This window comes from Mesoplodon mirus (genome assembly GCF_964341445.2).
Source record: "Mesoplodon mirus genome assembly, chromosome: X".
In the NCBI taxonomy this organism is placed as follows: Eukaryota; Metazoa; Chordata; class Mammalia; order Artiodactyla; family Ziphiidae; genus Mesoplodon; species Mesoplodon mirus.
Window position 1 is genome coordinate 50,873,673 of NC_138981.1, and position 17,529 is coordinate 50,891,201.

At 37.4% G+C, this 17,529-nt stretch overlaps 1 protein-coding gene across 1 annotated transcript; it reads right to left on the bottom strand.

Moving 5' to 3' along the window:
* Nucleotides 1–9,123: 9,123 nt before the first annotated feature.
* LOC309796100 (zinc finger X-linked protein ZXDB-like) lies at nt 9,124–16,929 on the bottom strand. Its single transcript, XM_082609090.1, has one exon. It carries the CDS (start codon nt 16,856–16,858, stop codon nt 14,351–14,353), a length of 2,508 nt encoding a protein of 835 aa, XP_082465216.1. The 5' UTR covers nt 16,859–16,929; the 3' UTR covers nt 9,124–14,350.
* Nucleotides 16,930–17,529: the final 600 nt, after the last annotated feature.

Genomic DNA, 17,529 nt, shown 5'->3' on the forward strand with positions numbered 1-17,529 from the left:
TTAAGGCCAGAAACTATCAACCTCTTAGAGGAAAACATAGGCAGAACACTCTATGACATAAATCACAGCAAGATCCTTTTGGACCCACCTCCTAGAGAAATGGAAATAAAAACAAAGATAAACAAATGGGACCTAATGAAACTTCAAAGCTTTTGCACAGCAAAGGAAACCATAAACAAGACCAAAAGGCAACCCTCAGAATGGGAGAAAATATTTGCAAATGAAGCAACTGACAAAGGATTAATCTCCAAAATTTATAAGCAGCTCCTGCCGCTAAATAGCTAAAAAAGAAACAACCCAATCCAAAAATGGCAGAAGACTTAAATAGGCATTTCTCCAAAGAAGATATACAGACTGCCAACAAACATATGAAAGAATGCTCAACATCATTAATTAGAGAAATGCAAATCAAAACTACAATGAGATATCATCTCACACCAGTCAGAATGGCCATCATCAAGAAATCTAGAAACAATAAATGCTGGAGAGGGTGTGGAGAAAAGGGAACACTCTTGCACTGCTGGTGGGAATGTGAATTGGTACAGCCACTATGGAGAACAGTATGGAGGTTCCTTAAAAAACTAAAAATGTAACTGTCACATGATCCAGCAATCCCACTACTAGGCATATACCCTGAGAAAACCATAATTCAAAAAGAGACATGTACCAAAATGTTCATTGCAGCTGTATTCACAATAGCCCGGAGCTGGAAACAACCTAGGTGTCCATCATCGGATGAAGGGATAAAGAAGATGTGGCTCATATATACAATGGAATATTACTCAGCCATAAAAGGAAACGAAATTGAGCTATTTGTAATGAGGTGGATAGACCTAGAGTCTGTCATACAGAGTGAAGTAAGTCAGAAAGAGAAAGACAAGTACTGTATGCTGACACATATATATGGAATTTAAGAAAAAAAAATGTCCTGAAGAACATAGGGGTAAAACAGGAATAAAGACACAGACCTACTAGAGAACAGACTTGAGGATATGGGGGGGAAGGGTAATGTGTGACAAAGCAAAAGAGGCATGTACATATATACACTACCAAACATAAGGTAGATAGCTAGTGGGAAGCAGCCGCATAGCACAGGGAGATCAGCTCAGTGCTTTGTGACCGCCTGGAATGGTGGGATAGGGAGGGTGGGAGGGAGATGCAAGAGGGAGGGGATATGGGAACATATGTATATGTATAACTGATTCATTTTGTTATAAAGCAGAAACTAACACACCAGTGTTAAGCAATTATACTCCAATAAAGATGTAAAAAAAAAGTATTATATAAACTTAAAAAAAAGAAATAAAAGTGGCCTTTTAACACTCAAACCACTGGATAGGCTCCTTCACCCAAAATCTAATTCAAAGCTTCCTTATGGATTTATCAAGGACAAATACAAATCTTGAAGCCTTTTCCACAAATAGTAAGGCCTTAATCATCTAAGCAAATAAATTTAACTTATTCCAACTGTTTTTTATAAACTAGTAAGTTTATACTGTAATACCTGATTCAAAACTAAGTGTTAAAGTTAAGCCATGAGATCTTGAGTTTTGTCTGTTTATATATCTGTGTGTACATTATACATATAATACGTCTCTACCTCTGGATAATATTATCAAAATTAAATTTATGATAAAGCCCCATTTAATTGAAAAGTAAGCACTTACAAATTAAATATTGCTAAATATAAAGAAAACTGGCAAGAATGAATTTCAGGTTCACATGATGTAGGATATATTCAATATTAAATTAATATCTGGTATTAAAGCCAGCTTAAGCTTTTTGTTTTAATCAATACAGACCTGTCTTTTATTGTAACTAAATTTACTGGAGGTCAGTAAGTTTATGTTACTTGTGTTGTAGACTGTCAGCAAGGAAAATCAACTTGGTATGATGATATTTTCATATGTTATGAAATAAAAGTAAGTGAGATAAGAGTTTTCAAGTGAACTCTTTAGGAATAATTATGTTTTGAATATGTCTATCTAAAATAGTTTCTCAAGATATTTGGTAACTTGAAATTTTAGAGTTTTGCTAAGTTAAATTATGGAATTCATTAAATATCAGTTCATTTCAAATAAGATAAGATACTGGAACATTGACTGTTAAACACGTCTAAGTTTACCTACTTTTGTCTCCTTATGAGAGGGAAACTAAAGATGTTTGGGTTTATTAAACCTATAGTTTGTACCACACCGAGGGAAAGATGTGCTATGAGAAGATACATGTTTCTAGAGGTTGTGGAATAGTCCTATGTTTGCCAATCAGGAAATTCTGATATGACAAAGAGTTCACAGTTACTTGCTAGTCAGTTTTCACTGGAGATTAAGGTTTTTAAGAATTCAAATTGTGATATAGGTATTGGGTTGACCAAAAAGTTCCTTTGGGTTTTTCTGTAAGATGTTACAGAAAAACCCGAACTAACTTTTTGGCCAACCCAATAATTAAAGCTACTGGGATAATAAAGGAAACATTTAAGTGTGCAAGGAAAGTAGGATGTGTATTTTCATCAAAAGAAAGTATAAAGAATGGAAATGAACTTTGTTAAGGGAAAGGAAAGTGATTTTGTCTTAAAGCTTGTTGTTTCTGGATGGGAAAGAAAATAAGGGATAAACTAATACAGACACAGAAAGTTGTAGAAGGTTTGTAAAAGGGAACCCTGAGAAAAGCTTTGTACAAGGTCAAGCTGGGATTGGATTGAACTTAATTAGGTAAATGATTTTTGTTATTGAAGGTGAACTGGTACAGGATTGGAGTTTGGTTTTCTCTCTCTGTTACAAAAACAAAGTTCTCTTGGAATATTAAGCTACTTTTAATAACAGATTGTAAGTTTCTTTGCCTTCTAAATGATCTGTATTTGCCTTAAAAAATATTTTATTGTCACTTTGGTTGAATGAATAAGTATTGGATCGTTTCACAGGGACCCATGATCCTATTTGACCAAGTGTTTTAAAACATTTTTATATCTTTGACAAATTTCCCAAATATCAAATTCTAATTAAGGTTATTTTGACCTCCAACTAACTTTGGGATGCTTCAAAGGGCCTCTGAAACATCCCAAAGAGAAACATTAAACTAATTAGGTTTATTGGGTATGTTAAATTACGTGGGAAACATTGTCAAATAAATAGTGATAAAACCTTCTTAGGTTATATCGTATGGGTAAATGTCATTAACACAGGTATTCTAAAAGTTGTATGGAATTCCTAAAAATCTGATATGTCCTGGTATAACGTTATCAGTCATCACTCTAGTTAGTATCTTAAAATGTTATATGTTACAGAAATAACCAAGTTTCTTGTCAACTGCATTGTAATCAGATCTTTAACCATGGCACTTTAAGTTTTTACTTTATATACAATCATTATTTTACTCTGATGCTTTTATAAAACGAGTATCTTCAAGAAGATACTCTTGTTAGTCAGGTATCTCAGTGTAATTTTCTTCCGCCCTTTTAAAATATATATATTAAACTGGGGTAGATAGGGTGGACTTGTTCGGGGCCCTTTAACCTTGGGGACCAATAGTGTGTCCATTTGGCCCATCCAACCTTAGGTAATGTATCAACCTACAACAAGTTGATAAAGTATGCCTTTGTAAATGAAGATGGAATATTTACCCTTTTCTCTTGACCTGATCCCTCCATAATTTGGCTTTTGCACCTGGCTCCCCTGTGGACTTAATGGTTTATTGTGACTAGATTACAACTAGTTATACTAATCATTGTTTTAGTTTGTTCTCTCTTGTTTTCAAATTATTTATGCTTTGTGCCTCTCTCTGCTGTACTATGACTTTATTAATGTTACCAGCTGTATTACTTATATCCTGTCTATTTTATAAGATTATTATCTCTTGCATTATCCAATGTGTAACCAGGCCTCCAACAAAATTATTGATGGCTAAACATCTTGAGGCAGTCAATTATATATATATAACTCTACATAGAATAATTATAATAGTTCAACTCTAGATATGAGAAGAAGCAACAAGGGAAAACATTTTCTGGATCATAATAGGCTAGTAAAACTGGCAATCCAGAGAAGTTTAGGTTATCAAAGGGCCTAATCCAAAGATTAGCACATAGTGTCTATCAAGAGAAGCCTCACCTGATCTAGGAATAAGACTTTCTAGTGCTGTGGGACAAGTGGGTCAGGAAATGTGTCAAACCTTGGTTGAATTTATGACCAAGAGGAGTTGCTGTGGACAAAAAAGTGTTGCCTGCCATTTCAGTAAACAAAGAATGCTGCCTGCCATTCTGGTAAACAACAAATGTTGCCTGTCATCAAGCCATCAGCCACTGCAGCCATCCTTGAAGTTGTGACCTGAGAGGAATTCAGGATTGTTCTAGATAGTAAAGATGCAAATGAAAGGAATAATTTCAATAACCCCAGACTCTTGCATCTTACTATACATAAACATGCACTAAAATCATTAACTTGAGATGTCTGTTTTCTGTGATTAGCAGTAGTCTTACGATCTTCATCTATGTGTTTGTTTTTCAGCAAAAACTATATATCCTGGCTCCTGCTGTTACTCTTTTGAACAACTTCTCAGAAATATATGAGCAGCTGTATCCTGGGCTATAGTCCTCAGTAAGTCCTGAATAAAACATAACTCTCAACTTTAAGGTTGCGATTATTTTTAAGTTGACATCTGAAGTTGTTTCACATCTGTTTTACAATTTATGACTGTGTTTGTTTGGTTTCTACCTTGCTTTATTTTTAGGGGCTTTCATCTATAGATGGCATGGAATGTTTTCAGGCAAACTATGTGCTGTATACTAACAGGGAAACATTTCCATCACAAAGAAACATGTGTGACCTATGCACATATTTCAACCATTCTATATAAAATTGCTGTTTTTCTCCTAATCTGAGGAGTAAATTTAAAACCACAAGCCAAATTCAATTTTATCTCCATATTTTTCCAATAAATTTTATCTAAACACTTTACCAATATGAATTAATAGCAGCAGCAATATACAGAGATACAGTTAAAAAGTCACTATGTCAATTTACAACGTGATTCTTATTAATTACTAAAGGTACATAATATGCATTTCTTTGGCATTCTATTTCTCTCAAACACAGAAACTTCCAGAAAATTCACTATAAAGTAGATTTCAATTAAATTTTTACATCTAAATTTTTAAAATAGGCTTAAGCTTTCTTCTGTAATTACCTATTCAACAATTCCTGATTTTATTTGAGAAATGTAAATTAAAACTACAATGCTATTCCAGTAAACACACTCTAGAATGGTTAAATGAAAAAGACAAACATTACCAGGTCCTGGTCAGGTTGTGGAATAACTAGACCATTCATAACTGCTGGTAGGAGTGTAAATTAGTACAAGAACCTTTGGAAACTGTTTGACAGTAGTTAATAAAACTAGACATATCAAGCTCCACTTCTTGGTATATAACATAGAAATGAATACACGTCCTCACCAAAAAAGGTATATTTGAATGTTCATAGCAGCATAATTAATACTTGTCCAAACCTGAAAACTACATTAATGCCCATATGCAGAATGTAAAAGTAATTATGATATAGGCATACAATAAAACTCTGTACAAGAAAAAAGTGAACTATTTCTACATGCAAAAGTATGGCTGAATCTTACAAACTGTTGAGTAATATTTTACTTGTTTTGACTTATTAGTCAAACACAAAAGGAATACACACCATAAAGCTTAAAAATAAGCAAAACTAATCTATGGTTTTAATATATTCATACAAAAATTTGTACACAAATGTTCAAAGCAGCATTATTCATAATAACCCAAAAGTGGAGACAACCCCAAAATCCATCAACTGCTGAATGAATGAACAAAATGTGGTATACCCATACAATGGAACATTATTCAGCCACAAAGAGAATGAAGTACTGATACATGCTATAACACAAACATTGAAAACAGTATTATATTAAGTAAAATAATCCAGACACAATAGGTCACATATTGTATAATTCCATTCAGATGAAAAATGCAGAATAGGCAAATCCATAGATACAGAAAGTAAATTAGTAGTTTCTAGGGGGTGGGAGGAATGGGGGATTACTGCTTAGTGGGTATGGGGTTTCTTTTTGAATAATGAAATATTCTGGAAATGGCCATCTGTGATGATTCCACAACACTGTGAATGTACTAAAACCCACTGAATGGTACACATTAAAATTGATAAAATAATGAATGTTATGTTGCATGAATTTTATCTCAGTAATAATAAATAATAACAAAAAAACAAACAAAGGCCTGAATTTATGGTTTTAGAAGCCAAGATATTTTTTGGTTCAGGATAATAGTGTCTGGAAGAGGACATGAAGGAACTTTAGATTCTGGTAGTATTCTAGTTCTTGATCTGGGTAGTGGTTACATGGATGTACTCACTCTGTGAAAATTCATGTAGCTACATATTCTTATGATCTGTTTGTAATATATGTTGTTTCAATTAAAATATAAAAAACAATAAATTTTACAAATAAAATACTTCATAGACCCAGTTATGATTCAATATATGGTAGCTTAAAATTTAAAGCAAGGAATGATTAAAATATATAATGCAGTTTCAAAACAGATAACCTATAGGTTGTTATCTGAATGTTTACTGAATTCAACAATGCATCAATCTTGCAAAGTAAAATCAATAAAAATGAATTATCAACTTTAATGTCCTGAATCAAATACTCACATTTAGTTTTAAAATACTTTTTCAACTATTTGGAGTAGAAATAGTTGAAAGCACCAAACACTAAAACGTCAAACATATAAAATAAACAGCATCTAATTTGACCATATTTTGGCATTTCAATAGGCAAGCCTAAATTTGGAAAACTTTTCTCTTCATTTCTTACTATCCTCATGGAATTTCTGAAAGCCAGATAGTATTAGATAGACAGATGACCAATATTATAATAACATCTATTTGAAGGTTTTATATTGCTAACTGTAACTGGAAAATACTGGGTATGTTTTAAAATCGCCATTGTGCTTTTATACAGATGTTGTAGACCAGAGACACTTAGGAAAAGCCAAAACACTTGGCTATAGAGAAAACTTATCTTCTTTTTTTGTTGTTTAAATTTTATTTTCATTTCCGTTTTGGGGAAGAATCCTTAACAATTTTTGTAAATCCAGGTAACATTTTATCTTTGAGGAATTTTTTGCCCCAAAATAATCTAAGGTGAAGGACATCCAGAATCACTTTGCAAACAAGATCCTATGCAGCAAGTCTTTACAATATTCAGTAGATTTGGTACATAGATTTAGAAGCGAAAAGGACTATCCAATGTCTACTATAGATCCAGAAAACAAACTGGTGGTTGCCAGAGGGGAGGCGGGTGGGGGAACAGGTGAAATGGGTGAAGGGGATTAAGGGGTACAAACTTCCAGCTATAAGTCACGGGGATAGAATGCACAACATAGCGAATATGGTCAATAATATTGTAACAACTTTGTATGGTGACAGATGATAACTAGACTTATTGTGGTAATCATTTCATAATGTATAAAAGTACCAAATCACTATGCTATACACCTGAAACCAACATTATATTGTTATGTCAAATATAATTCGATAAAAATTAAATATAAAACAAATTAAGTTTTTAAGGTCTCATCTAAAGACTCAGTGCTGTATATGGAGTCTTCTAAAAGCAGACTATAATATGCTGTAAAATGTACAAGATTAATCAGTAAGATTGATAAATACAAAGTCTGATTTAATAACAGAAATGAATTTATTTTTTCTCAATGAATTTGTCCTTCATTCTTTTTCATAAGCCCTCTCTGTTATTTAGCAAAGTAGTATATCTAGCCTAGGCATCTCCATTTTCAAGGTAGTCAAATTACTAAGGTTATAATTGCAAACACTTATTTAACAATGCTCCCAAGTCTTATTTCTTTCTAAGTACATAAACAATGACATACCCATGGGAAAGTGAATCTTCAAAGGAAAAAAAAAATAGAAAAACAAGTTTTACTTAATCAACATTTTGGAAAGTGAGGCAAAAATAATAAATATATGATTTTTTTCTATTAGTATGTCATGGCATCTGACGACACTTCTTATTGATATTATTGATAATTAACAAAAAAAATTAGCTCTAAGAAACACAGGAACATAAGGTGATTTTAAGGGGCAAAAATGTTGCATTTATTTAGAAACACCAAGTACTATGTTTGGCATTAATTAATTAATGCCAACATGAATCAGGAGGAAAAAATATCTGTCCAGCAGCACACATTCTAAAATTGGAACTAGCCTGGAATGAACTGCTACTCTATTCACTGAGTCATTGCCTGAGGAATTTCCACTTCAGCTCTCTGTTTTGGCTAATTTCCCCACAAACAGATATGTGACCAGCTTCCTTCTTCCACATCCAGTGTAATGTAGTCTCATACTGCAGTTATATCCCTCCATTGTATTGTGTAAACAGGAAAGGGAAGTAGGTCCTGATAAAGATTAATAATTCCTTGGCTTCATTCCAAAGTGAGAATGCCTAGAGTTGAAATATCTTTGTTTTTGCTACCATTTGTAATTGCTTTGCATCATGGAAATGTAGTGTTGTTTGTCACTAAAGAAAGTTTTATTTTGCTGTGGTGGACTTTGTTCCCCTTTCCAAATATGTTAAGCTACTTATATTTTATTCATAATCTTAAACTCTTGCTTGATGACTAACCTGACCCTCACCACATAATTGGTGAATTCTCAGGGTTCGCCATGCTAAATTCCAGTTCTCAGTCCTAAATATCACATGAAATTTATATACTCTTCTTTTCAACTAGTGTACCTATATGAAATAGTTACATTCAAATTAAAGTCCTTGTTTTTTTATTTCAGAAAATTAAAATTTGCTATTATTGTCTAATATAAGGAAAGGAAATTTTATGTATCTTAACACCATTTATTTATATTCTATAGTTTTCTCTTTCAAAATAACATATTTATTTTATATGATTTACAAAAGATCACTTTCATATATAACACTACATCCAGGATTCCAATTTAGAATAAATAAAAATAAAGCATAATTTAAAAGTTATTTACCAAAGAATTTTGCTATAATTATTTAAGCTACCACTCAAATTTTTGTTTAAATTTTAATTTAGGATAGTTTAATCTAACTGCTGTATGCCAGATTAAATTTTAGATTCTTAGAATTTTTGGAAATACCTTTGATAATCTGTGCATTGAATTTTTCCTTATCATGATTTTTAGTCCATACTCTAAGAATGACAGCTGATATTTAATCCTTTATTATTCCAAAATGTAACCATTTAGAACTTGATTATATATTATTTTTCATTGTTTGAGATTTTCTTTCTCTGGATAATAATGTTTGTGAGCATAACAACAGAAATTGTCAAATATGTGCTCAAAAATGTTTGTTTGAATGAACTGATAAAATATGCTTTTGTTTTAAACCTTATAGTATCTCACACAGAGTAGGCACTCAATAATTACCAGCTTCTTAATAAGCTGATAACAATACGAGATATTCCTAAGGGATTCACACTTTATTAGTGTTAAGAATCATTGTCTTGCTTTGTTTAAAACAATGAATTATTTTCTGTAGGCCAAGTGTTTTTCAGGTCCATAAATGTCAGTGGAAAATTAGAATGAGATGAAGCCTTCTGTCGACAATGCAGGACAGCAAAATTCACCATCAAACAAAATGTAATTGTTAGGTAGTTATTTATGCTACTTATTTACTCTCTCACTCTTTCTTTGGACTCCATTCCTCCTGAGTTATCACCATTAGTGGTAAGAGTAACAAGAAAAAGGAGAAAATATGCTAGGGTATGTAAATAAGAGAGAATGTGATCCCTGTGACTGTGTTCCCACACATTACTTAGTCACAGAGGGGATTATGAGTAAGGAGACCCAAGGATCACATGGAAGTTATTTTTGGACAATTCTAGGCCTATCACTTCCAATCTGAGAAAAATACAGGTAAAATTCAATTTTGCAGAGTTTATATTGAGGAACTATTGAAATTAATGACTAAGCAGCATCCCCCAAATTCTGGAGAAATGATTTATTATATTACTAAGTACCACATAAAACATCCGTTGAATATCCATAGTAAGGAAGAGAGTAGTAGTAAGAAAGAACTGTCAGACAAAGGTGACATAGCTCATTTTGATGCAGTGTATTCTGGGAGGTATGAGGTTGAAGAGGCCTGTAAATACTCAAAGGCAAACAAGAGTACAAACATTGAATATAAATCTGAGAATACATGAGGGAGCCAAGGGACATGAAATGGCACTCACTGTCTAGTGGTGTGTATAATCCACAATATGTATAGTTTATTCAGGGATAACTGATTTATCACTTCCCAATAAATTAAACATGCCCTGAACTAATTATCTTTCAATATATATTCCTGAAAAGACTTCAATACCCAACCTCTTGTTCATGTTAATGAAATGTAATTGTTAGTTTCAACAACAAAAAAAATCCTTAGAGTCATTTCTGATCTTCCTTTTTCTCAAAGATGTTTCATATATTCAGTGAGTCACCAAGTTATATTTGTTTCTCCAATTTAGAAACATCTCCAATCTGTCCTTTTCTGCCACAACCCCAGTCCAAACCTTCATCACAGAACCGTGAAATTATTACAAGACTCCTAAATGATTTCCCTATCATCTCCCCTCATCAAATTCACATTGTACATGTCTACTATATTAAACTTTCTATATATTCATCATTTGACTTCTCTTCTTAAATATCTTCACTGACTCTTAACCATGTCCAGAATAAAGTCCTATCCCCTGTGACTGGTTTTCTTAGCTCTTCAGATTGGCTCCATATTGGCAGTCTAAGTCTAACACTTAGCACTTATCAAACATGCGTCCTGCATTTGAGCTAGGTTGTCTTTCCGTGTTGTGTGGCCAATTCCATTTCAAATTCTTTCCTTGTGCTTTTTTTCCTGGCTGGAATTCACCTATTCTCTTATCTATGTAACTAAATCTAACCATCCGTTAAAGCATAGCTACTGCCCCTCCTTTCCCTCCAAGCCATTAAGTTAGTGTCTGAACACATGCTTGCTGATATTGTTTAGATGTGAAATATTTAATTCCTATGTCCTCTCCAAGATTAAGAAGTAGCTCACATTTTATACCTCTTATCTACATCCCTAGTACTCTTCTACCTTGTATTTTTGTATATAGTCAGTAAATTAACTCAGAATATACAATGAGGTCCCTAGCTTAAAAATTGTTGCCAAATCAAATCAGATTTGAAAAATATAAAAAATTCATTTGTAATGAGTGCTTTGCTTTTAATATATAGTTGTGGTCTGACAAAGTGCCTGATAACCTGTTCTCTAAATGTGCAAAACACATTTCACTTTCTAAAAAATTGCTAAACAAATCTTTTGTTCAAAAATGTAAATTACATAAATTTCAGCTCAGCCTTATATTTCAATTATCACTATTATCAATATTTTGAATGAGCTGCATCTAAATTAGGTTTTATTATTACCGAATCATCAAATGGATCTGTTTGATATCAGTAATTACTAAGGGATTATGGATATTCCCAAACAGGCAATTAATCAATGCTTTATCTGGAATCAAGGAATAGTCATAAATACCCTTCTCTTATTTTTGCTGGATGGGAATATGAAGTATTTAATCCAGAGAAAAATGACCCTCATATTCTATCAAGTTTCACCTCTACTACTCAAGCCTTTCAATTATGTAATACTATAATGAGACCAGGGTAAAAATGTCAAAATAAACGTATTTTAACTCATGATGAATATGTTCAACAGAGTCCCCTGGATGCAAACCTTCCTGCAAAGTATTTTGTTACTGTGTTTTCAATTGGCAAAATTTTAATAAACCAAGGACTGAAGAAGCACAAAAAGCAAATGAGATAACATTAAATCAAATGAGATAACATTAAATTATATCCCATTTTAATGGCAAATTTATGCCAACACTAACAAAAAATGTAACCATTATGTTTGTACTGATACTTTTGACTGTAATTTCATGCTATTTTCACCATCATGTTGGAAAAATGGTATTGAATGAGAAATCTTTTGAACAAATTGACTGAAAGAAACCATGTGGGCCCATAAATAATTACAAGATTTTTATCTTCAAGAAAAGTAAAATCTTTCCTTTGACAATTCCACAGAATAGAACAAAAGCATATTTTATGATTGTTTTTAATGAGGGATTGAAGAAACAAAATGACAGGATTTTAAAATATTTTTATGGTTATATATATTAACAGATGCTTAAGACCTGCATGTTCACCTGGGATTTCTGCATTCCTATCTGTAGGAAAAGAAGAATAACTTATTTAAGAGGACTTAACTAATGACAACACATTTCTAAAATGGGCTTAAAAATCCTTCCAAAATGCTGAGGGAGAACTGTTAAATGGTTACAAAAAATCACACTCTGACCATTTCTTTGGATTACAAATTTATGTATACTTTTTGCTTTTTCACTGAGTGAGTACAACCAATTTAAAAATTAGACAGTACAGATGCATTTCAAAATGGCAAATTATAAAGTGCACTGCCAAAGTGCTATAATTGTTATCAACAAATGTACATACAAACAGTACTGGATTAGAATGTTTCACAGCAACTAATAGTGTTTGCTAGCAGAACTACATGTTAAAAATTTTAGAAGAATAGAAGAACTACATGTCTCATAAAACCTTATATAAAACATTTCTATTATTATTTGATTCATATATAAACACACTGACCTCTAAATCCAGAAAATTTCTTAATGCACACTCAGACTTGCAGTAAATATTGGGACTGAAAAATGGGCCATGTCCTGAATGGCTGAGAGATGGTGACCATGAAAAAGACTTACCTAATTAAAAAAAAGGAGATCATGGCAAGGAATGGAGTGGACATGCTAGAGAATAGGTTGGAGAGGGAGCAGAGCTGGCAGAAGGTAAGAGACATATATTAATGTGGAATGGAACTAGTGGTTATAAACAAAAGTCATCATGAAACTCAGAAGAATAGAATGAAAGTTGATGTGCACACACACACACACACACACACAAGAGTTACTAAGTAAGAGTTAGGTAAATTTTAATATGTCTTATAGTTGAAATTTTGCCATAACTACCTCAAAATATGTGAGGATCAAATATAACAGTTGTGAAAGTGCTACATAAACTGTAAAATGCTATACTCAAGTAAGACAGATAATATTTACTCAAAATGCAAAATAAAACTCTCATTCCAACTCTGGGAGAAGGCAAACAATGAGCTCTCCAGGGCACAGAGGGGAGAAAAACCTTACTCTGGTCTATTCCCAGATTTCCTTGGAACCACAGGCTCTCCGGTCACTCTATAGGATGGCTTTGAATGCAAGAGTAAAGACACTGGCAAAGTTGGCAAAGTCACAGAATAGTGTGGAGAAAAATCCTTAATCTGTGGAAGAGATTCCCTTTTCTGTTTCTTAACCTGCATAAAGCATTACTGCCGGCACATGAGCATGGTGTTAAATTATGCTAATTTCTTTGAGGAAGGGAATAAGAGGGGCAGGAAAGGTGTAAAAATTCACTACAACATGCCAAAATACAAAACATTTTTCCCTCCATACCTAACTACTAGGATAGAAAAAGTCTACAATGCATCAGGTATGTGTAAATTACAATAACAGCTTTACACCTAGGGAACTGATGGTCAGTGAGAGGAAATGACTTAATAAGGCCACTTATTCAACACCACAAAGTCAGTATTTCTGAGTCTGAGTCTCATCAAATTCCTGGAACTTTCCCCAAAAGAGCCTTCAATCAAAAAAAAAAAAAAAAAAAAAAGAGGCTACAAAGATAAACAGGTAAAAAGAACCAACCCAGATTTTCAGCTTTCTTCTTTTTTAAGCTCACCATAAGATTTTAGAAATATTTTAGCACTGTGTAAAATTTCCATTAAATTTTTAAAGTTAAACACCAGTTCCATCTTCTCAGATCATTAACTCTCAATGCATTTTTCATTACATTAGGAGCACATGCAATTGTTAATCATTGTAAAAGGTCCTAAAATTTTCAAGGAACAGCACAAAATGATGAAAATAGAGCTGGAATGACCTTAGAAACAATCTATTCAAACCACCTCATTTTATAAATAAGGAAATTAAGGCTCAGATAGGATAAGTGACTTGCTCAAGGTCACACAACCTGTCAGTTCCAGACTCAAGATCAGAATTTAAATCTCCAAACTTGTAGCCCAGGGCTCTGTTCTTTTTCAAACCTATAAGAAATGACTGCATTTAAACATTTAGTCCAGAATACTCTTAAAATTGAGTGTCATCAATAAAAGTAAGCCATGTGGCAAGGAATGAATAGAGTTTAGTTCATACCAAAAATGAGCTGCCAGTCACTGTGATAAGTTCTGTTTCTTTCTGAGACCCATGGTTTCCTGCTGGATTGGAGAATGCAAACTGGGTTTCTTCCTCCTGTCCAAAGAAGTCAGAGTCAGGATGTACGTTCCATTCCGTTTTGGTTGGCGGCAGTAGTTCCGAGACACTGTTTTCACAAAGGGTGCTTGAAGGAGTCAGAGCATCTGTGTCTACTGTTAGCTTACTGCTGGGGGTCAAAGCTTGGGGCTCTTGACTCGAGGTTTTCATAGCCAAAGAGCTCAGAGATCCCAATGGCCCCGCACTTAGACTTGAGACATCATCCGTATCTAAGGGACTCTGCTGAAAACCAGCAGCTGTCGTTCCAAAGAAGAGTGAGGTATCCAGACTTTGAGGAAGGTCACTGGTGGCCATCAAGGCCTGAGGGTCCACCGCCTGCCCTAAGGAATTATTATTATTATTAGCAGGGAGGTTCCCTGCCAGAGTTGAGTTCACAGAAGCCACATCAATAGTCAAGATTCCAGAGTTCACCAGTGCGGTGTCCAATACTGCAGCAGAACTATTACCGGGCACATCAGAGAAGAGAGACACAAGCTCCGCATCACCGAGGTCATTCTGCCCCTGGCTGGTAAGTTCACTGCTGGGCGTAAGAGAATTTGCAGCTCCTAGCTGAGCTAAGAGATCCTGGCGAAGGTTGTGCCTTTTGGCCATGTGGGTCTTCATGCTGTGCTTGGATGTGAAGAGTTTATTACAAGTGGAGACTGGGCATCGGCTTTTCCCAGTGTCCACATCCTGCAAGTGTTTCTTGGAGTGAATGTAGAGACTACTTCGAGCAGAGAACCTGGCACAGCAGCCTTCCACGGGGCACACAAAAGGCTTTGTGCCCAGGTGGGTTATGCTGTGGCCTTTCAGATGTTCAGCCCTCGTGAAAGATTTCCCACAGCCTTCTACAGGACACATGAACCTCCGGTCATCGTCGTGCTTCCTTTTGTGCCTAAGGAGTTTGGACATGCTGGTGAAGTTCCAGCCACAGCCCTCAAAGTCACAAAGGAAAGGTCTCTCACCAGTGTGGCTCCGAAGGTGAATTTTCAACCTACAAGCCTTGTCGTACTGTTTGCTGCAGCCAGGAAAGGAGCAGGAAAAGAGTTCCTGTTCCCTGAAGTGGGCGCGGTTATGGGAAAACAGGGCACTCACTGTGATAAACGTCTTCTTGCAGCCCGAAAACGCGCACTGGTAGGGTCTCTCAGGCTCGAAGTGGCTGCGCTGGTGGGCGCTGAGTTTGGCCTGCGTGGGGAAGGTCTCCTCACACACTTCGCATTTGAATGAGTTCTCCTGCTCATGGCCCTTCATGTGTGCTTTGAGGTTATACACCGTGGTGAAGCTCTTGCCACAGCCCTCTGCCGGGCAGCCAAAGGGCCTCAGTTTGTCGTGTGACTGCAGGTGCCTCTTGAGCTTGTACGAGGTGGTGAAGGTCCAGCCGCAACCACCCAGGGGGCACTTGAAGGGCCGCTGGCCCTGGCTGCTGCTGTGCGTCAGCAGGTGCACCTTCAGCTGGTGCTTCTTGGCAAAGGTTTGTCCGCACTGCGCCTCAGGACACAGGTACAGCACCACGCCCTGGCCCGGGCCTAGCGGCCCGCGGGGGCTCTCAGCAGCAACCGGGCCCTCCGCCTCCTCCTCGGGCGCTGGGGCGGGCGCGGGTTCAGCCCGCTCGGCCAGCAGGAGGTCGGGCGGCAGCTCGGGACAGTCGCCAGGCTGCGCGGCGTGCGGGATCCCCGCTTGCGGGGCGATCAGACCCCCGGGCTGCGGGGCAGGGGCGACCCCAGGCGCCCAGGCTGGCGGCGGGGGCGTGGCCAGGGTGAGGACGCCGTTCTCGAAGCGCAACAGCAGGTTTTGGTTGTGAATGGTGACGGTGCCCGCGAAGGCCGCGGCGGGGCCCAGGCCTGGGGCGGGGATCGGGGCCAGGGCCGGGACTGGGGCGCGGATAGCGGACAGGCAGCTGGGGCCCAGCGCAGGGCGGCCCTCGGGGTTCGCGCCGCTTTCGTGCCCCTGGAACCGTGGGCCCAGCCCGGCCTCCTCCCTCCATAGGGGCCCTGCGGCCTGGCTGGCGCCCGTGGAATCTACGTCTCCACCCACCGGGTCCAGCAGCACCAGGAAGAAGTCATCGCCATCGCCGCCGCCGCAGCCGCCGCCGCCGCCGCCGCCATCGCCGCCTCCGCCGCCTCCGCCGCCTCCGCCGCCTCCGCCGACTCCGCCAGCGTTATCGGGCCTCGGCACCAACGGGCTAGGGCCCGGGCCCGGGGAGGCCGCACGGGCCACCTCACGCTGCCGCCCGGGCCCGCCATCTTGGGGGCCCCGGAGCAGCAGGAGGCGGCGCGCGGGGGCCTGGCCGGCCCGCGGGTCAGGACCTCTGTGGATCCGGCCGCCGCCCCCGGGGCTGCCAGCGCCGCCGCCCTGTCGCGACCCGCGAGCCGGGAGCAGCCTCGGGATTTCCATCTCCGCGTCCATGAGGCCCCGCTGGAACCAGAGTCGCGGAGGAGGCGCGACCCCGCCCCCTGCCGCGGGCCCGAACACGTTCCTGAAAGGAAAAAAAAAATGTGCAATGCGCAGAAACTGGCCCTATCAGATATTAAAACGTGTTTAACGCCACCGTGATTTAAATATTCTGGTACTGGGTCTCTAGAACAGAATAGAAAGCCCAGGGGCAGAGCCTCGTATACATAAATAAGTTCCACAGTTAATATTAGTAGGAAATCAAGGAGGTCTTCCCAGATACAGGGGAAATGGTGCTGGAATGAATACCTTAGGTATCTATCTACTAAATGCAACATAAATCGGTACCTCACTACCGATTTATGTACCAAAATAAACACACCCCCAGCCCCTCCCAGTGCTAAACATGGTGGTTAGCACTTATCCTGTATTAAACATTGTTTTCTGGGTGGATGGCTGGATTAATGGATGACAGAAAATTCCTGAGAGAATACGCTATGTGTCAAGATTAAACAACCATAGTGCTACTAATTCCTACTGAAAAGGTTGTCTTTTAAAAAAATTTCCTGGAAAGCTTCCATATCCAGAACTGTCTTGAGCAATGTCTTCAGGAAAATTTGTCGCATAGTTAAATTTTTTGTCCTGCTGGTGCAGAGACTAGATTGAATAAGAGGTGGGGCCAAAGC

Coding starts and splice junctions, on each gene's coding strand:
- LOC309796100 (XM_082609090.1), bottom strand. CDS start 16,858: ATGGACGCGGAGATGGAAATCCCGAGGCTGCTCCCGGCTCGCGGGTCG.